The 23,438-nt window shown below is 36.9% G+C and overlaps 1 protein-coding gene across 2 annotated transcripts in view; it reads right to left on the reverse strand.

Moving 5' to 3' along the window:
- GLRA3 (glycine receptor alpha 3) overlaps positions 1-16,451 on the reverse strand; it is a 191,466-nt gene extending 175,015 nt beyond the window's left edge. Inside the window, exon 1 of one of the 2 annotated variants that reach the window (XM_006060240.4) lies at positions 15,952-16,451. In XM_006060240.4, coding sequence (XP_006060302.2) covers positions 15,952-16,022 — 71 coding nt within the window. In that variant the 5' untranslated portion in view covers positions 16,023-16,451. The remainder of the gene's footprint in view (positions 1-15,951) is intronic. The other variant, XM_025281328.3, reaches the window with a different exon arrangement.
- Positions 16,452-23,438: the final 6,987 nt, after the last annotated feature.

Genomic DNA, 23,438 nt, shown 5'->3' on the forward strand with positions numbered 1-23,438 from the left:
TAATTAAAAGACAACAGGAAGGAGATGTCAGCAAATAAGAGATTCCTACAAGTTCTGCAAGATGAGAAAAGAGGAACAAATAGAGAGATAGATGGAGAGACAGAGGTGAGGGAGAATTTTCAGAAATAGATAAAAACAGAGTGAAGTAAGCCAGAAAGAAAAACACCAATACAGTATACTAACGCATATATATGGAATTTAGAAAGATGGTAATGATAACCCTGTATGCGAGACAGCAAAAGAGACACAGATGTATAGATCAGTCTTTTGGACTCTGTGGGAGAGGGCAAGGGTGGGATGATTTGGGAGAATGGCATTGAAACATGTATATTATCATATGTGAAACGAATCACCAGTCCAGGTTCGATGCATGATACAGGGTGCTCGGGGCTGGTGCACTGGGATGACCCAGAGGGATGGGATGGGGAGGGAGGTGGGAGAGGGGTTCAGGATGTAGAACACATGTATACCCATGGCAGATTCATGTGAATGTATGGCAAAACCAATACAATATTGTAAAATATTAGCCTCCAATTAAAATAAATAAATTTTAAAAAAACATATATTTTCAAAATGAATGGGCCCACTGAGTCCAAATAGAGAATTATTATAAGACCTATTATTGAAAAATTGCCAAACATTAAGATTTAAGAGAAGATCCCAAAGGAATTTGAAAGAAAAAGAAAAACACAAAAGAATGTGACAAGACTAGCTTTAGGCAAATGGGCATTTGTATATGCTACCAGACAACAAGAAAACGCCAGCAAAGTTCTTGCTGGCTTGTTCTTCCATTCTATATATCAATCCAGTATTACAGCCAATCTATGAATCAAAGGAGAAGTTGTTAAGCAGCCACAAATTCAAGGAATGGAACAGTATACCTGCATAAATGTTCTCTTGAGAAAATCATGGAGAATATACTGTAGTGAAATGAGGAAGTAAACCAAGAAATAGAACCCTGGAAGGAGCTGATACAACTTAGAAAGTAGCTGTGGGATTTCTTCAGATGAGTTCTCTGTGAAAAACATCAGAAAACAATCTCATTTTTATTGGAAGAAAGAAATTTAGAAAGGTCATTTTGCTATCAGGCTCACAGGGGCATGAAGTTTAGAATATGTGCATAGAATTAAGAGTGTGAGGGAAAAGAAAGTGAGTCTTTGAAGAAGCATTTCTTGTAACTAAAGGCAAAGGAAAGAAAACATAAAACAGTAATAATAGAAGAATATTGTTTAGGTTATAGAAAAGGCCTTCAGAATAAGTAAAACACATTTAAAACTGATTGTTCTTAAGAAGGACAATTAAGTGCAATGAAGAAGGGATGGAGATGGGCTATGAACAACGTTTCAGCTCTCTGTCCCATTTGATTTTTAATCCATGTGCAAATTATACTTTGAAAAAAAAGATTATAGTAAAGGATTTTAAAAATTCAAGAATTTGTTTAAAACTTGTCATGGACAAGGCAAGACAAATAAGGAAGGCTGATGCATTTAGTACCCACACTTACTCTTTGTCTTAGATAGATGCTGAAAAATGTACAATATGCCTAGCATTGTTTGGAGGCTTTGAATTCAGCAAAAACCAGAACAGACCAAAAGCCTTTATTTCCATAAGCTTATATTTCGGCAGACTGGAATATAATTAACAAAAACTATTACAAAGTAGTAAATTCTTTACTATTTTGAAAGGAAGAAAAAATTAGAGCGAAGCAAAAGATAATCAGAAGTGACAGGACTTGGGGGACCTGTGAACATTTTACATAGAGTTGTGAGGGTAAGCTTCACTGAGGAAGGGTCGCTTTATCTAGGTGTTGAAGGAGGTCACGGAGGTGGCCAGCTGAAGCAAAGTGTCTATTCCAGGTACAGAGAGCAACCAGTGCAAAGGTCTAAGCCAGGGACACACTTGATATATTCACAGAACCAAAGGGACCAGAATCAAGTTAGAAAGGGGGATAATAGCGAGAAATCAGATCAAAGGATTAAATGGAACGACAAACCATTTGTGAACATGAGAGTCTTTATAAGGAAATTGCTTTTACTCTGAGTGAAATGGAAATTGTTAAAGCAATGGGTAGGCACATGGAATGGCTTGCCTTTCATTTGTGAAGAATCACCATGACTGATCTATTAAATCAGACTAGAGTGGGGCCCAGGTGTTTGGCAGAGATCAGTTAGATTATCGTCAGAGTTCAGGTGATGGTGACTCAGACCAGGTTGTCATATTGGAGGTGATGGAAATTGGTCATATTTTGGATGTACTTTGAAGCTTGAGGTAAGATGATTTTCTAACAGATTAAAGAGAGTAGTAGTCAAGGAGAAGTTCATATTTTTGGCCTAGACAACTGAAGAGATTTGAGGAACTGAAATGGGGGAAACGGTGAGTGAAGCAAGTGTACAGCAAGACGCCAGAGACTGATTTTGTAAGGACATCTTTTTTTATTGTTTGGAAAATGCTATAGGCAAATAGATGCTATTTGAAGCCTTGCAACTAGAGGAGGTGACCAAGGAAGTAAGTACAAATGGAAAGAGAAGAGATGGGGAAGGAGAGAAGAAAGCAGCAAAGCTGTTTAAATGCAGTCTATACAATACATTGAAAGGCAGCGTAAACAGTCATTGTAAGAGGGAACTTTATGGTCTGTATTTAAATTACTGACACATCTTCCTTATGTCCCACCACTATCTGATGTAGCATTGTTGGCATCAATAAAAATTTAAGATCACCTAGATAGCTATCAATGTGTTTTTTCTTAAATCTCTAATGTAATCCCACTTTAGATTTGTACAGCAGTAAGAAAAATAGTTATTGTACATAAAGTGTTTAAAGACATATCATTGAGTGAAACAAATAGCAAGTACAAAATGATAGTTAGTTATTATTAAATATAACTCTCGGGATCCAAGAGACTTCAAATTAGCATCCTCTCCTCCGCTCCTCAAAATACGAAACAACTCAAGAAATTTTTTCAAAAGGATAAAAAAAATTGGGATCAAATTGATGTTACAAAGATGACTTGGGGGAAATTATCTGATATCCGAAGACACACTGGCTTCCTAATTTTGAATTGAAAATGATGCCTCCATGCCCCACATCACTCAAAGCCCCACGTAAAAAGGACAAAGGTGGGTGCCAGGCTACACCTGCCCAGATTTTCCTTCCAAACTCCTCAGACAGAAGACTGTTTTCTCCTCTAGGGTAGAATGAATAAGAGGATGGTGAAAGGTCAGAACAAATTCTCAATGGGACCTCTCACCCCCTGAAAGAAAACATACGAAGTGGGAAAACTGTATAACTCCTCGAAGTAAAACTTTTTTCTTTAAAAAATGTAAAAATCACTCTGTGTTTCTTTATGTGCACATATGTTTATATAAATATATGGAATATGATCTGGGGAAAAAAACACACCAAATCATTTCAATCATTCATCTAAGGAAAGACTAAGAGCAGTGGTGACGAAGGTGGGGGAGGGTGTTGATTTACCTGAAATATTTGAATTTTCATACTGAAAACACAATCATGTATTACTTAAGCAAAATGAATTCACATAAACACCTGGAAACTGGTTTTAACTAAGTGTCTATAATGATTAAATTCATAATTATAAATACAGATGTGTGGGTTTTGAACATCAATTGCTACAGCAGTTGCATACCTAAGCATTTCAAAAAAAACACTAGTTACATTCTAAAGTCCAATAGCAAAGTTCAATGGAAAATATGTTAGCAATATCACCTTTTCTTTGTCAAATCAGTGAAATACCACTTGATTTCTTCAAGCCAATCATGAATCTCAAAAATAATGTTGACCCTCTCTTCCTTCTGGGAATGGGTATTTTTCCTTTTCACTCTGACTTATCCTAAAAAAACTTCCTCCTTTAGCCTGATTCTAAACCCTAATCTCTACAAATGATCTTCTGAAACCCTCTTATTTAAATTGTGTCCACTCAACACACACACACACACACACACACACACACACACACACCCCCAGGAGACATAAAGCATTTCACCACCTCTAAACATTATTTTTTGCAACTGAAAAATGACCAGGGATTTTTATCTGACTGCAGTATGGTGTACTCTTGGACAATAAAGCCAATAAAGACACTGAGTCATCAACAAAATCAAAATTAGAAAGGTAAAGTCTTGGAAGAACAGACTTAATTTTCCTTCAGTCAGGAAAGACTCAGGGCACCCTAGGCATTTCAATGGTAATCCTTCAAAACCCAGAATGTGCCCCAATCACGTGTGTGTCTTAAAGAACTTTATTAGTTATTTTGCTTAAATGCCATGTCCTCCTCATTGCCTTTATTAGCTTAACTGAGTGGGAACTGGTCTCTTCTCCACTGGATTCTTACAAGCCATCTGTTTTTATCAATCACTGGTTTCCATTGTGGACACCTGACACTTTGATGCCATGATCTCCTCTGCTAGCTGGAAACTTCGGGGATGAGGCAGAGATTGGATCCCATCGCTCATCATCTCACTGGAGCTAAATCAACAAATAGCACTAATACACAACTTCGCTGGCTTCCCTGGTGGCTCAGTGGTAAAGAATCTGCCTGCCAATGCAGAAGACGCAGGTTACATCCCTGGGTCAGGAAGATCCCATGGAGAAGGAAATGGCAACAACTCCAGTATTCTGGCCTGGGAAATCCCATGGACAAAAGAGCCTGATGGGCTGCAGGTCGTGAAACAGTTGACACGACTTAGCAACTAAACAACAGCTCAATTTGATAAAGTGTGAATATTCTGAAATTCAATCCAAGAGTATATTGTCTCTTATATTCCAAATATACCTCAACCAGTTTAACTTGTCCAAACATCACTGCATGTGGTTTCAGAACTATTTTTCTAGTGATAATTAAGAAGTGATTACATCAAACCAATGTGGGGGGAATGTTAAGAACTGTATTTCTCTTCTGAATCTTATTTGACAAAACATTTATTAGACCTTTAAAATGTACATAAAACTTGTTTTATAAAATTTCATTTTAGTCTATGTCGACTGTACCCAAAATTTCATAAAAATATCGTAAAAATAAGGAGGTAAAATCCCACCAGCCAGAAGTGAGTCATACAGAAATCATCCTTTTACTTGAGATGTTTAGCTGAGTTATACTTACAAAGGAAATGATACAGCAGAAAGAGTACTGCTTGATTTTGAACTGATCGTGCTTGCATCAATGAATGCTTACTAATAAAACTTGTTTTTATAAATCCCCATATCAATCAGATTGAGGGCATAAAAGAATGATATTTTAAAGCACCAATCTCTGGGTCTCTGAATCTGAAAAGAAATGTACACAGAATATTAAAACAGAGCCATACTCAGGTTTTTTCCGTAATAATATTGAACCAGCAGAGTGCTGATTTATTCAGGTTATGGTAGCTATTCCCTTTTGTGTGGCTACCAATGTTTATGCTAATGTCATCTTTTGGTGGAATGTGTTCTGACTTAAGCATATCTGAGTTATTGGACACTTTTCTTCCGTGGTGAGGGAAGCCCTACATTTACCTGATGGTTACGTTCCTCTAAGGAGAGAGAAATGATGCAGAATGAAGAAGGGAATCAACAAAACAGCAAAAAGGAGTTTACAACTGGAAGTGGGGAGGAAAGGTAAATATAGTGGTGAGTATGTTGTTGTTCAATTCCCTCTAGTGAAAATGAGACTATATATCAAGGTTTTATTGGATTATATTTTTTTTCAAAATTAAGACAGGGTGTACACCCTTGGCTGATTCATGTCAATGTATGGCAAAAACCACTACAATATTGTAAAGTAATTAGCCTCCCATTAAAATAAATTAATTAATTTTAAAAAATTAAGAGAGGGAAGATCTTAGCAAGATACAATCAGTGATTGTACCTTAAATCAGTTGGTTGTTGTTGCTAAGTCGCTTCAGTCATGTCCAACTCTGTGCGACCCCATAGACGGCAGCCCACCAGGCTCCCCCATCCCTGGGATTCTCCGGGCAAGAACACTGGAGTGGGTTGCCATTTCCTTCTCCAATGCATGAAAGTGAAAAGTGAAAGTGAAGCCGCTCAGTCGTGTCCGACCCTCAGCGACTCCATGGACTGCAGCCCACCAGGCTCCTCCGTCCATGGGATTCGCCAGGCAAAAGTACTGGAGTGGGGTGCCATTGCCTTCTCCAATCAGTTGGTTACCTTAAATCAATTAGTTATATCAATTAGTTAAAGCTACTATTCAGCTGAAGTTGTATACATACATCCTTCTGCCCTTTTTTCACTCAGCCTCATCTCCAGTCTTCCTTTCCCTTTCCATCAATCATTCTGGGCAGAACATTTACAGTTTCTCAGGAAACAAAAAGATATAAAAGCTTCTGGATTATAGACATTATTTCCTTTTCCCACAAGAATGTATGTTTTCCTTTAATCAAGCATAACAAGATCCCTGGAGATAATGCCTCATGGGAAAAGACTACCTATTTTCAAGATGTAAAAGAAAAGGGTCAGAGATGTAAGTGTACCCTCCTACACTGTGTGCATGTACAGATCTCTGAGAGGAGCAGAAAGTTTGAAAGTGGGTCTCATTCTTAGATTTTTTTTTATGAAACTGTTAAAAACTTTTACTGTGATTTTAACTGAATGAGTCACATTTCACCTTTTAAAGAAGGGTACGATCTTTTCTTTTTCTACCGTAGGAGAACATAAATCACTGTGCTCTTTTGGAAAAATAAGCAGTTCATTTGAATTAGGTGATGTGGGTTCTGTCTCTGGCTTTGCCACCTAAATGAGTGAGGCCTGAATAAAGATCACATCCTAAGTGGGGAATGCATATATATGGAATCTAGGATGGTACTGACGAATCTGTTCCCCTGAGCAGCAATGGAGATGCAGACATAGAGAACAGACTTACGGACAAGGGTAGGGGAGAAGAGAAGGTGAAATGAATGAAGAGTAGCATGGAAGCATATACACTAGCATAGGTAAACAGACAGCCAATGGGAGTTAGCTGTATAGCTCAGGGAACTCAAACTGGGGTTCTGTGATAATCTAGAGGGCTGGGAACGAGTGGGAGGTTGGAGGGAGACTCAAGAGGGAGGGGACATATGTACACCTCTGGTTAATGCATGTTGATGTATGAAAGAAATCAATATTGTAAGCCCATCATAAAACCAATTAGAAAAAAAAATAAACATCACGTCCTAGAGTTCATTCCACTCTTCTGCAGGGTGAAGAGGGCTTCTGCTGTAGCAGGCTGGACCGACCCTTCTAAGAGAGCTGGGAGCACAGCCTGCCTTGTAGCAGAAGTAACATGGACTTGACTCTATTCTATGTTTTGTAACCACCAAATCAGCCTAAACCTGTCTGCTTTGTTGTTCATCTTTATCCCAGACTAATGACCTTGTCTCCTCCTTCAAAGAGATAACTGAGTGCTCAGCCGCTGAATTACAAAATCGTAGTTCCATGTCTACTCCTGTCACATTCTGCATCTAGTCCCAGAGAAAGACTTACACTCTTCTGGTTCAAAAGCTACCCTTCAACTACTGCTCTGAAAACTCTTTCCTTTCATCTCATCACTGACATTGCCTCTTCTCTTCTAAACCTTCTCTTGTGTCTTTGGAAGTATTTCCTAATCTACTGACTTCTTTCTCCAAGATGTAAGCAAGCTCAAATTCCCTTTCACTGTCAACACAAAATTAAACAAGCAAATCAGGAACTGTCAATCTCACTGTGTCCACTGTTACTTTCCCTTGTTATAGCTTCTTGGAGATAAGGATTAACATACTTACACACTTGATACTATGTATAAAAGAGATAACTAATGAGAACATACTGTATAATACAGGAACTCTACTTAGTGTACTGTGGTGACCTGAATGGGAAGGACGTCCAAAAGGGAAGAGATGTGTGTTTACATATGGCTGATTCATTTTGCTGTACAGTAGAAATTAACACAACAATGTAAAGTCGCTATACGCCAATAAAAATTAATTTTTAAAAAGGGAATCTTTTTGCCTTTTTCTTTAACTCACCATTCATGTTATGATAACATATTTGCACATGTACTTTTGTACCTAGAGTGTTCTTGAAAAGGTGACTAATAGTCTTCTATACTTTTTTTTTGTTTTTATGGCATTTGATATTGTATTACTGATTATTCTTTTATTTCCAAACAGACTCTAGGGTGAAAATTTTTATTCCTCTTACATGTAAAGCACAGATCCATCTCTATGCGTTTGTATCTATATACCACACATGAACAAATATATAACACACAGTGATATTATAATTTTATGCAGTCAATTAGAAAGCCTAAAAATATCTCTTAAAAAGCTCTTTAGGAGGCAATGATGGGGGAAAAAGGTTGAGAAATAATGCATTATACAATAGAAATTTCAACTTTTCATGGTGATAAGGAGAAGTAAATCCATTATTTTTCCACTGGGTTCTGACAATTTTTATCTGTTTTACAACTTCTTCTCAGAGCAGGTAATGTCTTCCAAGCCATTTATTTGATTTTATATCCTTTATGGTGTCTAAAACACAAGATTCCCTTCTCACTCCAAGTAACAACACAGATTTAAATAAAATTCAAATCTAAAATTATAGATAAAGAGACACGACAGATGTATCATCTTGGTATTTATTTGTTGTTTATGGAACATCTACTCCATGCATGACATTGAATTAAATATTATGGCAGTAGAGCAAGATAAAAACAATCCAATCCTAAGAGGGAGAGACAAGACCTGCATGAAAATCTAAAACATACGTGTGAAGGTGATGTGCACATACACACCCCACCCTGCACAATGGTATATTATAGAAAGTTGAAATTCTGTTGCTCCAGCACATTGCACTCTTCCTGGAATGTAGTAATTGCTGAATAGATGTTTATAATGTTACAAAGAGATTCTAGAGCTACAGGCACTCTAGACCTGGAGCATATAAGCTTCATGCAAGGAGCAACCACATGGAAAAGGCTATTTACTCAAAACATGCCTCAAATAGAAAACACACTCTCCATGGGTCATTTTCAGTAAAGAGGCAAGCATTAAAAAAAGAAGAAGAAAAAAATACACAAATATCAGCAGGAAGGGGGAACCACAGGTGGCACGAAAAGTTTCCTATGGCCAGGAGAAAATAACATGACATTCTGTTTTCTATTTATTATTAAAATGGCTTGATAAATATTTTCCTTTTCAGGTAAAGAGGCCCTTATTGCTCGAAATTTAAATGTTCACGGGATGACTACCTGTTGTAGATATTTTTGAGATATTTTCAAATTTAGGTAGGATATTGAATGAACTAGTTATCTCTGATGTTAGCCCAACCATCCTATATTGGCATTGTTTGTAAAACAGGATCAGAAATATCTGAGTTTATCATTCCTAATTCGTTATCTTTGTATGTATGCAAATTTTGCATGAACTCCTAGGAATTCTTCATCATTCGCATTGGAACTTATTCCATCCAATAAACTATTTCAGAGGATGTTGATAACATTTCCATTTTATGATATTCTTAATTGTTCCACTGAGGTTATTGCCTCTGTGTATTAAATTGTCTGAGAGGTAACTGCTAATCCTTCTAAAAACATCTCTAGTATGGAGATTCTGAATTTCAGGAATGCTTTATAGTGAGGCTGCTTATTAACTATTTTACTATTGTTTCCTCTTCTGCCAACATCTAAGGATTTCAAACTTTGTTTCCTAAAGTGTGTGTGGCTGCCTTGCAGTTGTTAGAACAGCTTCATTTTCTGTGGCTGAACAGCTCATTCTATTCATATGCTTTTTGCTTGTTACCAAACAGTTGGTCCTGTCTTAGAATGCCTGCCTTCACTCCAGAACCAGTTCTCTGAAGGTGACTCACTTGTCTCTCTGCTTGATGTATTTCCCTAAGCAAAACAAAGCTATAGCTTTCTTCTAGTGGAGAAAGACAAACTATCCATGTTTCAACATGGACATTTGCATGCACAGGAGTTCATTTTCAATAAGTACGGTTAATCCAAGTAATCAGGATAGGAGAAGAGTTTTAGAGAAGAGTTTAAGAGACAGGTTTGCTGGGAAAATCAAAGAGGCTCCATGTTATATGCTTCATGAAGTAAGGAAAAGTTAAAGACGCATCTTCACCAAAATAATTCCTTTAAAAATCTCCTCAGAGAACTTAAGTGGGCAAAATATACCATCCATGATTGTGGACTAGTTTATGAGATTAGTTGAAATTAGAGCATTTATTCCCTGGTGGCTCAGACAGTGAGAATCTGCCTGCAATGTAGGAGACCTGGGTTCGATCCCTGGGTCAGGAAAATCTCCTGCAGAAGGGAATGGCTACCACTCCAGTATTCTTGCCTGGAGAATCTTCCCTGGACAGAGGACCTTGGAGGGCTACAGTACATGGGGTCACAAAGAGTTGGATATGACTGAGTAAATAACATACCTACAGAGCATTTGAAGGCTCTATAGAAAAGTGATAGATACACGCTATTGATAAAAGCAAGTCCTTGGGATCGACAGTATAAAATTATGATAAATCTGTTTCTTTGTCACTTGTTTATGATCAGTCCCATCGCCACAGTTTAGCTCAGAACTTTCTCTGAGTATTTCTCTGTGCCTGCTCTAAATGTTCTGCCGTCATTTCAGAAAAATATTTTTTCTGTTTTTTTCTTTTTTGCACACAGTGTGATCACCTTTATAACTGTTCAATCTACAGTTCAAGCAGGGTCTCTGCATTCTCAGCTGACAGCAAGATACAACAGATCTACTGCTATCATCTCAGACTCAAACACCCCAAACCCAGTTCACTGGCATCCTTTCTTCCAACAATCCAAATCCTCTGCCTGATAGTCTTTTTTTAGAGAGATCATATTTGGATGATAAATTCAAACATGATCTCCGAATTCTAAAACAAGCAAACTGTCATTGCCTTCTAGTAGTTTTGTCATTGTTGTCTGTCCACATATTATAGTGTTTACTATTCCTGATGGTTATGAGCAATCTTCTTATTAATTATAATTTTGAGGTAAACACTACCTCTGAGAGAGAAGGACTTGTAGAGCCTTTTTGAGCCAAATTACAAAGCCATTCCTATAATGATAACTACTCAGTTATAATTAAATTATTTGCTTCTAAATTTTATCCATATTCCATTATGAAAGGAAGCTGCAACTCCTCTACCTTTCAGCAGGTTTATTATTGTAGTGAGCTCTATAGCTGTTGCTAGCAGATATGAAATTAAACAATGAACTGGAGATATTTCAACTGAATTTGACCATCACCATTCCCTCAGCATACTATAGGATTGTATCATAGGAATGATTTTACATTCCAATACATTTCCTAATGATAGGAAATAGAATAGAAAATAGAATATTTTCTTTATATCTCACTTCTGCCCATTGAACAAGCATCTTATAAGATCCAGCACAAGTACCAATTCTCTGGAGAACTTCCCTGTTTCACAGTCCCTAAAACGTTGCCACTTCTGTTGCTCTCTGTCACTTGGGCCTTTGTATTTTTTTTACTTCTAGGCTTTAAGTTTCACGATGAAAAGGTGATAATTTCTCGATCACCCATGGCCAAACTGTCCCTAGCACAAACACGCGTGCACAGAATGTGGTGAAAAATCTTGCTGAATTGCTTGACATTACACATTAAACACATACTTGGTGATTGACTGGCCTCAGTATATCAAGGGATCAAGGGAGAGAAAAATTATATACAAGAGGAAATATTTCACAAGCTGTTTCCTGAATCGGCAGGGCAAACTGCTTGAGGCATTGACTAAAGAACTGGGCCATGAGCCTTCTATACTTAGGAAAATGTATGATTATTTATAGAAACAAAGGAAAAAAGCATATATTATGTTTAGTGTATAGCATCCTGCTATGGTACCTACATACAAGAAATTATCATAACAGTAGGAATTTATTCCTTAAAGTATATTTTTCTTCAAAGTCTTACATAAGAAAATAGACCCAACATTAAAAAGAATTTTCCCCATCTTCCAAAACATACCAAAAGGAAAAAAACAAGGCATTCTACGCCAAAATCTTTTTCCAAGACTTTGAAGTCAATCAAGAAAATATTTTATTTGTGATTATCATAAAGCCTGAAATTCATACATTCAGTTTTTGACACAATGTACCATAACTTATCCAAATAGCAAGTCTGTGTTGCTATCAAACTATCAAGATGAAAAACAAAATTGCATGTTGTGAAAATAATTAATTTAGATGGAATACTTTTGGCACTTCTCTTGCTTTTGGAAATTGCTCTGCAAGCTCTTCATAATCATCACTTATTTACATTTCAAAGAAAGCTGAACACTGGTGTTTTGTTCTTTATTTCACTAGTATGGGAACTAGAATCCAAAAGCCAAAGAAAATTTTTTTTCAAAAACTGCAATATCTGAGCAAAGGGTGAAAATTTTAAAAACTTCACTACTAAGAAATTTAGATTTCGTATGTCTGTATTTATTAAAAGAATTATCCTCTTTAATAAGTCCCTTTTAAGCACTATTTTTCTAATACCTGGTATATTCTGATAATGAATACACCTAATTGTACTATAGTAGTAAATATTTTTGTTCTGCTGTTTGCCTTAATAAAACTCATTTACTAAAATGTATAAATTATGCCAAAGTAAAAACTTCAATTGCATCTGTGGGTTTGCAATAATAGTCTGAGAAAAATGTTTAAAATAATACTTCACTGATAAAATTTTTTACTAGTAATAGCAATAGGAAGTTTCATATATTACTAACAGAAATGTAACTAGGTACAACTGTGTCAGAAAACTTGCAGTATCTACTAAAGCTTGACATACTCATATCCATCCTGCTGCTGCTAAGTCGCTTCAGTCGTGTCCAACTCTGTGTGACCCCAGACGGCAGCCCACCAGGCTCCCCTGTCCCTGGGATTCTCCAAGCAAGAACACTGGAGTCTGTTGCCATTTCCTTCTCCAATGCATGAAAGTGAAAAGTGAAAGGGAAGTCACTCAGACATGTCCAACTCTTCGCCATCCCCTGGACTGCAGCATACCAGGCTCCTCCGCCCATGGGATTTTCCATGCAAGAGTACTGGAGTGGGTTGCCATTGCCATCTCTGCACATCCATCCTATATTACAGCAATTCTTTGCCCAGTGAAACTCTTGGACCCAACTCACATAGTCTCCAAAATGCACGTATTCACCAAAAAAAGCAAGCTCAAGGAGGTTCATGGTGGCACTAACCAAAAACTTTTTTTAAATACCCAAATATTCCTCAGTAGGACAAGGGATAAATTGTTATGTCTTCATATAATGGAATGTGCTGGGCTGGGCTTAGTAATTCAGCCTTGTCCGACTCTTTGCAGCCCCATGGACTGTAGCCCACCAGGCTCCCGTGGGGATTCTTCAGTCAAGAATACTGGAGTGGGTTGCCATGTCCTCCTCCAGGGGATCTTCCTCATCCAGAATCGCATGCAGGTCTCCTGCATTGCAGGCAGATTCTTTAAAACCATTTGAGCCACCAGGGAAGACCAAGAATACTGGAGTGGGTAGCCTATCCCTTCTCCAGGGGATCTTCCCAACCCAGGAATTGAACCAGGGTCTCCTGCATTGCAGGAGGATTCTTCACCAGTTGAGCTACCAGGGAACCCCCCACATAATGGAGTACCATACAGAAATGAAAATAAGTTATTGCTACGTGCTACAACATAGCTAAAACACATACAATTCATAAAATAAAGCAGACCCAAATAAGTATTTATAGAAAGTTCAAGAGCAGGAAAAAATGTTATTGTTACATAAGCCAGGATAGAGATTATCTTCAGGCAATGTGATGCTTAGGAAGGGATATGGTGGTAAGAGGGAGCAGGGTGAACACTTCTGTGATACTGAGAATTCTGCTTCTTGATCCATGGTCTCTTTACATGGGGGTGTTACGTTTGTGCCACTTTATATAGAACTTTGCTATTTTTGTACTTTTCTGTATGTTTATAATCTCAATTTAAAAGTTTTAAACTAAACCTATTTAAAAAAAAATGCTTCTACTAATATGCTATTTAATTATAACTATCTATGGTTTCTGGTTGTTGTTCTTACTTCCAAATTTCCCTGGAAATAGTATTTTTAAATTAAAAAGATATATTTGTGAACTTAAAAAATACTTGTTTGAATTTATTTTTTCCTTTACATGTTTTCCTTTTTTGCTCAATACCTCACAAATAGGCTCAGTGAGCAAAGAGTTTCTGTAAAGAAACTGTATTTTATAAGATGTTTCCAGTAGAGGGAGCTTCACTTTCAAAAGGAAATTTCTATAGGAAATTTTCCTTCAAGGACCATCACTGAAAAATTAAAATATTTGATTTTTTATGTATGATTAAAAATTCTTCAGAGTGATGGGCTACTTTTATCTAAGAAAAAAGAGAGAAAATTTTTATTTGATTTGTGAAAGAAATTGACGAAGAATATATGTATTGCACAAACTTCTATACTGGATATATCTTTTTTGAGTGATTACATTCCTGAAGTATTCATAAGAAGGATTTTAAACTAAATTATTTAATATTAATTAACATGAATTATTTCTAAGAATATATTATAGCAAATATCATGGTGATTTTCTATTATACAAATTTGACCTCATCGATCAAAATATTTTAGTTATCGACATTAAATCTAAGTATCAACTAAGCTCTTCTGATTTCTTTGAGAAAATAAGTATGCATATTATCATCTAAGATACTAAAAGATAATTATAATAAAATAATCAACTTATCTTATGACATGAATTTTGCACTCTTTTCCATAAAATGTACATAAATGTAAAAGCTCTACATTCTTTGCTTTATCACTATATATGAAATTTGTACCAGTTGTAAAGTTACACAAAAATTGACTATGTTAAAATATTTTTCACTGAAAATATTCTGATTTACAATGGTTCAACTCTTTACTTCAGGAAAAACCAGTAATTTCAGAAATATAGTAGCCTTCACAATTAGTTCCTGGTTACTAAAGGTAGTTTTTATGAGATATGCTATATTTTTCAAGGTGCCTAAAGATGAAAAATTGACATAGCAACCCAGAGAGAATATTTACATACATCAAATGGAAATCATTAGACATATAACTTAGCACTCAAATTTTTTATTTCAATCTTTTTGAAAAGCTTGTGAACCATAAAATGGAAATTTTAAGGTAATTATAATAATAAAATAGAATTTACATTGGCTTGTATATTGTTTCATTAAGAATGGGGTTAAATTAATTAATCTTGTGCTTAGTGTCTCTTTTAATTAAAAAGAAAAAGAGCCTACCAAATATGGCTGGAGATGATAAGAAAATAGCACATCATAGAACAATTTTACTGTTCAGTAGGCTTCTTATTACTTTCTACAAAATGATTTTTCTTGGCATAGAACATACCTAGTGATTTATTTATCACTTTGTCTCCACAAACTAAGTTCTTTAGGAAACAGTACTTTCAAGGCCTTTATTATTTTATTCATTTAAACTTAACCTCTGGATATATAAATAATATTCAGAATTTCTCTGATCACTAAATGCTTATGTTCTGGATATTTTTTGTCTTCTAAAATGTAAGTAGTGTTCCACTTCTAATTACTAAATGTTTTTTAATTTTCAAAACGAGAGTAACAGCCAGAATTTATAATTCACTTAGAAAAAAAGAAGCTATAAATGCAATTTGAGAAGGAAAATCCTAGGCTTTGGAAATATTTTTTTCCTAGGGTAATCTCAGTTGCAAATAACAGAAGATGCCAGTTAATAAAATACATTAATTAGTGAAAATAAAGCAAAGTTATATATTTTAGAGGTCTCAAGAGACAGACTGCTAGATAGAAAACAGACTGTTAGATAGAAAACAATACTATTTAAGGGATAATTTCAACAAGTCAACCTCGAGTTGCATCCTTGGTTTCATCAATGACAAGTGGTTGTAAGGCTTGAATGAGTTCTCCAACTGTTAAATACAAGTGGACTCACCTGAGTAGCAGTGCTGCTTCCCAGAAGTAAAATCCCGAAACTAAAGTCCGAAAATGTCTCAAGTAGGCCATGATACGGAGGGATATATTCACGGCTCTGAAACGAGTCTTATCCAAGGCATGGGGAAGCCGTGAATGAGCCGGGAATGAGAGTGTGCTGCCTGACTCCGTGTCGTGTTGGCAGGGACCAACGACTGGAAAGCTTCAGCACCTGAGACAGCTCCCCGCGGTCCAAGGAGACCCTCTCTTTCAAACTCTTGAAATTCCCTTTCGACACCTTCTCTGAGCATTGAGCTGCGGGGAGACTCACGGGATTACAAATGTGCAGGTGATTTATTTATACAGGGACCGCGGAATAACGGATGAAATGAGATGTCTGAGGTGCCTAGGTTCTGGGCAGCAGTTCACTGGAGCTCTAGCGGCAAAGGAAGAATGCTAGTCCTTTCCTGACTCAGACTCACGACTAGAGGAGAAAAAACAGCAACTGCGGGAACAGGAATGCGTCTGCACCTGCTCCAAGCGCCGCCCGCTGGAATCCCACTTTCCACCTTTGGGTAAATCCTGAGCCACTAGCGCGGCAAAGGGAAGCGGGGACGGGGCCAATCGACACCGCCTTGCCAGCCAATCACAACTGCACAGCGGGGCAGAGTGACGGGCCACTCACGACGGAAGGCGGTGCTTAGCTAGCCGGACTTCAAAAAAAAGCATTGAGTAACTGGTGCAGAGCCTAAAGCGCGACTGGAGGGAATTGGGGGAGGGAATCCTCAGCGCTGAGAACTGAGGGAGTCAGCAGCCTTTATGGATTAGGTAGCAGAATCGCACTTTGAGGGACCCTCCATTGTTGCCTTCCGGGAGAAGGCACAATTTAGTAATAAAAGGTCTTTTCGGATGTGACCCTGTCTCTTTGACCTTACATCAAAATGCAAGAGTCAGCAGTAAACCCAGACCCTTGGAAAGAGCTAAGGAAGAGCAGAGAACGTGGTGCGGAATCAGTTGCTTCTAGAATCATCTCACAACCCTGGCCAGCTTCTGGCTGAGAAGCGTTGCTGACTTGTCAGTTGAGTTTCCTTCAGACACAATAGGGGTGCAAAAAAGGTGAAGCTGGGAAATCTAAAGAGATGGCTGCTAGTGGGGAACGACGCTACACACCATTTTTCTTATGCATTTTCCATGTCTAAACATTAAGTTCAAGTGAGAGGAACAACTAGATCATATGGTACATCTTTTCTTGTGTCATCTTTCTCTTCCCTCTCTCCTCCATGACTATTTCTATAGGAACTTGGATTGGAAGACTGGAAGGAGAAAGAGCGTGTGTGTGTGTGTGCACGCACACACGCGTGTGTGTGTGTGCAAGTGTATGTGTGTGCAAGAGTGCACATGTTTCTATGTTTCCTCATGCATCTCAAAATGATAGGATTTTTAATAATTAAAACATGCTGTTAGAACCTTATAGTGGCTTTTATTTACTATCAACTAGGGTCAAAATATTCACTCCTTGAATCCTAGCTTTTTCCCAAAACTCCCTCAGGTATTTATTCTGAAAGTCCTACTTTAATCTCTTATCTTTCTCAATGACTAAACTACACTCCAAGAATGTTTTCTTCTTTCTCACAAACCTTTTCTTCTCAATTAAATCCAACAACAATGGATGTATCAGTTATCCCATAATTCTCTATTTAGCCGGAAAACTATGTCACCACCTTTTAACCCTCTCAAATGAGGGCACCATGAAGAAAAGTCTTTACCCTTTAGTAGAAAAGCTTATTTATATTCAGTATAAGTAAATTCTGGATTTATTTCTATATGTTATTACTAAACCTGTCTCTGTTCACATTTGGTTTTCTAAAAAAAAATCTCAAAACTTCCAGAAGCTTCTTAGGGAATATCATTGATTCAGCCTATGGATGTTTCCATCTTGAGAAGTTTCAGATAATTTTATTCAACTCAGTTTTTCAGTGAATCTTTTGAAAGTTAAGTGCAAACACTCTTTAGTTGGTCATTTTTGAATAGCAGCAATCATTTCAAAAACCAGAACCAAAAAAACAAAACTTACCATATTTCAAGAGGATCTGGGTTCCTTGCCTTGCTTCATCATTATCTTTGGAAAAGTAATGTATCTTTTAAAATATATTTACTTAATATGCATTTGAAAATAAATTGAGGTAATTGAATTAAAGAACCTTTGAGATTCATTCCCTGGCCCAAAAGAGAGAGCCAATGAATGTTTAAGTGAACAAATTAATGGATAATATTTACAGTTCTGTTTACATTAATCTGGATAGTTATGTTACATGATAGTTTAAAGGCAGGATAGTTTGCTATTTCATCTCATCATTATCATGAAAACACTGGAATGCTATACTTTATCTAATTAACATATATGTAGTGAATCAGCTTATTGGATATAATGTCATATAAGAGGGTGGCTGGAATCCCCATATTACTTGTTTTTCATATCATCGTGATTACTTCCTTCAAATTACTTGTAGCAACCTACTGTTTCCCTCATTTGTTTGTTTGGCTTTTGCACCAGAGTGAAGTAATGGCTGTTATTTAGCATAGCAAGTAGCATACAGTTGATAAGCAATATTTGTTAAATGAATCCATGATCATATTAGAAACATGATACTTTTAATTAGTAAGCAAATAAGCTTGTTACAGTGCATTGGTTAGTAGATTAACTTTGATTAAATAATTAGAAATGTATCCAAGTGGGTTGTAGTGACTTGCTTAACATTTGATGACTAATTTACCAGTTATTTAGCAATTTCACTTGTTGCCTATAGATTTTTATATTGTTTGTTCTTAATTTCTATAAAGTCAAAATAAATTTTATGCAACTACATATGTGATAGCCATTCTTGTAAATTTTACTCTTTTGAGACCAATATTCCTGATTTTTTGGGTAGGTGAAGAAGTATGTTTGTGGGGGAAAAGAAAAAGCATTTTATGGCTGATGAGTAACTGACCAGCCCATTCATATAAAATTAAACTGGATTCTGATATGGCCAAGTCTCTACTCTTCTTCTTCAAGTCTTTATTATTTCTTTCTTGCACTAATAGATTTTATTTCACATTGGACAAGACATGGGACTTTTTGAACTAAATGAGATATTAATCATCATATTGAATATCTTCCTTTTACAAAGAAGTAATTATAGCCCAAAGTGGTCAAGTGATGATTACTAACCTTTGTACTCAGCAAGTTGACAATATCAAACTTGAATTTGGTGCTTCTGGCCCATTGTCCACTATTTTGCATACTATCACAGAGCTATCTTTAATGTTGTATTTTCACTACTGTGTCAAGATACAAGCATATTACCTAAATTACAGAAAAGTAGATCGATTTTGATGTAAAGATAAAGCTTTTTTCATATGCTCATTTGTTACTACTAATAAGCTAAAATATACATAATATTTTGTACATATTGCTAAAATGACCTATTTAATGAAAACCTTATTTTTTGAATAAATAATAAATATTTTTTCAATGTAGTACAGGGTTAAAAACATTTACTGAGATTTTATCAGATTCAGTAGAATTAGGTCATTCTACCATCTCATCAAAAGCTTGTATATGAGTGAAATGTCAGTTTTTAAACTTATAAAAATCAATGCCATTTTTAGAATAATTAGAACAGTCATTTCTTTGAATTAACACTCTCTGGGAAGGTTAAAAAAGTCTTAATTTAAAAAATCAATCAGAAAGTCACTTGTTTAATACAAATTAGGTAGAGGAAAATTAATCTTATGGTGGTGATAGATATCACCTCCAAGTATGTGTGTCTAGTGAATTTATCTTTGCATAGAGATCTACCTACTGAACAGACTAATTGTGACTGGCTAGCTAATCAAATGACCCTCTTTTTTTTTTCTGAAATAGTAACAGAAACATCCAATGATTTATATCCATTTTTTTGTTCAGTCCACAAGTTTTTTCACATAGATCTCAGCAACAGTCTCCAAATAGTTTCTCTTGTTTGATCTCTTAGTCCCCTTGATTATCCCTCCATTGTGATTATTAAGGGATTTTTGTTTGCTCTTTGTTAGTTTTCTACATCAAATGATGCCTCGTCTATTCCTAAAACACTGCAATGCCTTTCCATTACAACAGATTGAAATACACATTCCTTTTCACAGCTGGTTCTAAAAGACTGACATTCTCCTCAGCCTCACTGTTCACTGGTGCCCTTTTTCCCCATAATGCACTAGTCACATGCGCTGTTTCTTATCTCACGATTTCTCTATTTAAAACTTCTTCCTTTGCACTTCCTATGTCCAGTCTCTTTCTAGCCATTAACTCACAGTTTAAATATCTCTCTTTCTCTCTCCTTTCAATTAAATTTCCCCCATTCACATTTATATCAGATTTATTTCCTTCACAGATCAAATTATAATTTGTCTTTGTTTAATTCTGAAAGATGGGAAACTTGTATCTTTATGCCTGGCACATGTCTGGCAGATATTAATGATCAAGAAATATCTGTTGAATGAGTGAACAAAGGCAGACACTTTCTCTGCTCCTTAGTTCTTTCTTTTCTAGATGTCATTCCTACTAATCTCTTTTAACCTATTCTTTTTCTATAAAATTATTTAGATTATACTGCCAGACATACTCTTTGGCCATCTAAAAGTAACCTTTGAGTTTATAGGTGTGTCCTTGGTTCACTCTGAGAGTGCCTTATTTATAAATAAGACAATATAACCCACTCTATTATGATATTTACTTTTTTAACTCTCAGACTGTCATCTTTTCTCCAAATTACAGTGATAATTTGCCATAATCCCCTAAATGACTTCAAATATTGAGATATTTGAAGCACTTAATTGACTTGATTTAGGTCATACCTGAATGGTCTAGTGGTTTTCCCAACTTTTTTCAATTTAAGTCTGAATTTGGCAATAAGGAGTTCATGATCTGTGCCACAGTCAGCTCCTGGTCTTGTTTTTGTTGACTGTATAGAGCTTCTCCATCTTTGGCTACAAAGAATATAATCAATCTGATTTCAGTGTTGACCATCTGGTAATGTCCATGTGTAGAGTCTTCTCTTGTATTGTTGGAAGAGGGTGTTTGCTATGACCAGTGTGTTCTCTTGGTAAAACTCTGTTAGTCTTTGCCCTGCATCATTCTGTACTCCAAGTCCAAATTTGCCTGTTACTCCAGGTGTTTCTTGACTTCCTACTTTTGCATTCCAGTCCCTTATAATGTAAAGGACATCTTTTTTGGGTGTTAGTTTTAAAAGGTCTTGTAGGTCTTCATAAAATCATTCAACTTCAGCTTCTTCAGCATTACTGGTTGGGGCATAGACTTGGATTACTGTGATATAGAATGGTTTGCCTTGGAAATGAACAGAGATCATTCTGTCGTTTTTGAGATTGCATCCAAGTACTGCATTCCAGACTTTTTTGTTGACTATGATGACTACTCCATTTCTTCTAAGGGATTCCTGCCCACACAAGTAGATATAATGGTCATCTGAGTTAAATTCACCCATTACAGTCCATCTTAGCTCGCTGATTCCTAGAATGTCGACGTTCACTCTTGCCATCTCCTGTTTGACCACTTCCAATTTGCCTTGATTCATGGACCTAACATTCCAGGTTCCTATGCAATATTGCTCTTTACAGCATCAGACCTTGCTTCTATCACCAGTCACATCCACAACTGGGTATTGTTTTTGCTTTGGCTCCATCCCTTCATTCTTTCTGGAGTTATTTCTCCACTGATCTCCAATAGCATATTGGGCACCTCCTGACCTGGGGAGTTCATCTTTCAGGGTCCTGTCTTTTTGCCTTTTCATACTGTTCATGGGGTTCTCAAGGCAAGAACACTGAAGTGGATGGTCATTCCCTTCTCCAGTCGACCACATTCTGTCAGAATGCTCCATCTTGAGCCATCCAACTTGGGTGGCCCCACACAGCATGGCTTAGTTTCATTGAGTTAGACAAGGCTGTGGTCCGTGTGATCAGATTGGCTAGTTGTCTGTGATTGTGGTTTCCGTGTGTCTGACCTCTGATGCCCTCTCTCAGCGCCTACCATCTTACTTGGATTTCTCTTACCTTGGACGTGGGGTATCTCTTCACATCTGCTCAAGCAAGGCCCAGCCACACTCCTGACCTTGGATGTAGAGTAGTTCCTCTCTGCCACCACTCCTGATCTTGGATGTAGGATAACTCCTCCCAGCCGCCACTCCTGACCGTGGACGTGGGGTTGCTCCTCTCCGCAGCTCCTGCGTCACTTCTACTGCCTAAGTCAAATCCCTTATGATTATACAGTGGAAGTGAGAAATAGATTTAAGGGACTAGATCTGATAGACTGAGTGCCTGATGAACTATGGATGGAGGTTTGTGACATTGTACAGGAGACAGGGATCAAGATCATCCCCAAGAAGAAGAAACGCAAAAAAGCAAAATGGCTGTCCAAGGAGGCCTTACAAATAGCTGTGAAAAGAAGATAAACAAAAAACAAATGAGAAAAGGAAAGATATACCCATTTGAATGCAGAGTTCCAAAGAATAACAAGGAGAGATAAGAAAGCCTTCTTCAGCGATCAATGCAAAGCAATATAGGAAAACAATAGAATGGGAAAGATGAGCGATCTCTTCAAGAAAATTAGAGATACCAAAGGAATATTTCATGCAAAGATGGGCTCGATAAAGGACAGAAATGGTATGGACCTAACAGAAGCAGAAGATATTAAGAAGAGGTGGCAAGAATACACAGAAGAACTGTACAAAAAAGACTTTAAGATGCAGATAATCAAGATGGTGTGATCACTCACCTAGAGCCAGATATCCTGGAATGTGAAGTCAAGTGGGCCTTAGGAAGCATCACTACAAACAAAGCTAGTGGAGGTGATGGAATTCCAGATGAGCTATTTCAAATCCTAAAAGATGATGCTGTGAAAGTGCTGCACTCAATATGCCAGCAAATTGGGAAAACTCAGCAGTGGCCACAAGACTGGAAAAGGTCAGTTTTCATTCTAATCCCAAAGAAAGGCAATGCCAAAGAATGCTCAAACTACTGCACCATTGCATTCATCTCACACAGTAGTAAAGTAATGCTCAAAATTTTCCAAGCCAGGCTTCAGTAATACATGAACTGTGAACTTCTAAGTGGTTCAAGCTTGATTTAGAAAAGGCAGAGGAAAAGAGATCAAATTATCAACATCCACTGCATCATCAAAAAAGCAAGTGAGTTCCAGAAAAACATCCATTTCTGCTTTATTGACTATGCCAAAGCCTTTGACTGTGTGGATCACAATAAACTGTGGAAAATTCTAAAAAAGATGGGAATACCAGACCACCTGACCTGCCTCTTGATAAACCTGTATGCAGGTCAGGAAGCAACAGTTAGAACTGAACATGGAATGACAGACTGGTTCCAAATAGGATAAGGAATAAGTCAAGGCTGTATATTGTCACCCTGCTTATTTAACTTACAAGCAGAGTACATCATGAGAAATGCTGGGCTGGATGAAGCACA

This window comes from Bubalus bubalis, chromosome 3 (genome assembly GCF_019923935.1).
Source record: "Bubalus bubalis isolate 160015118507 breed Murrah chromosome 3, NDDB_SH_1, whole genome shotgun sequence".
In the NCBI taxonomy this organism is placed as follows: Eukaryota; Metazoa; Chordata; class Mammalia; order Artiodactyla; family Bovidae; genus Bubalus; species Bubalus bubalis.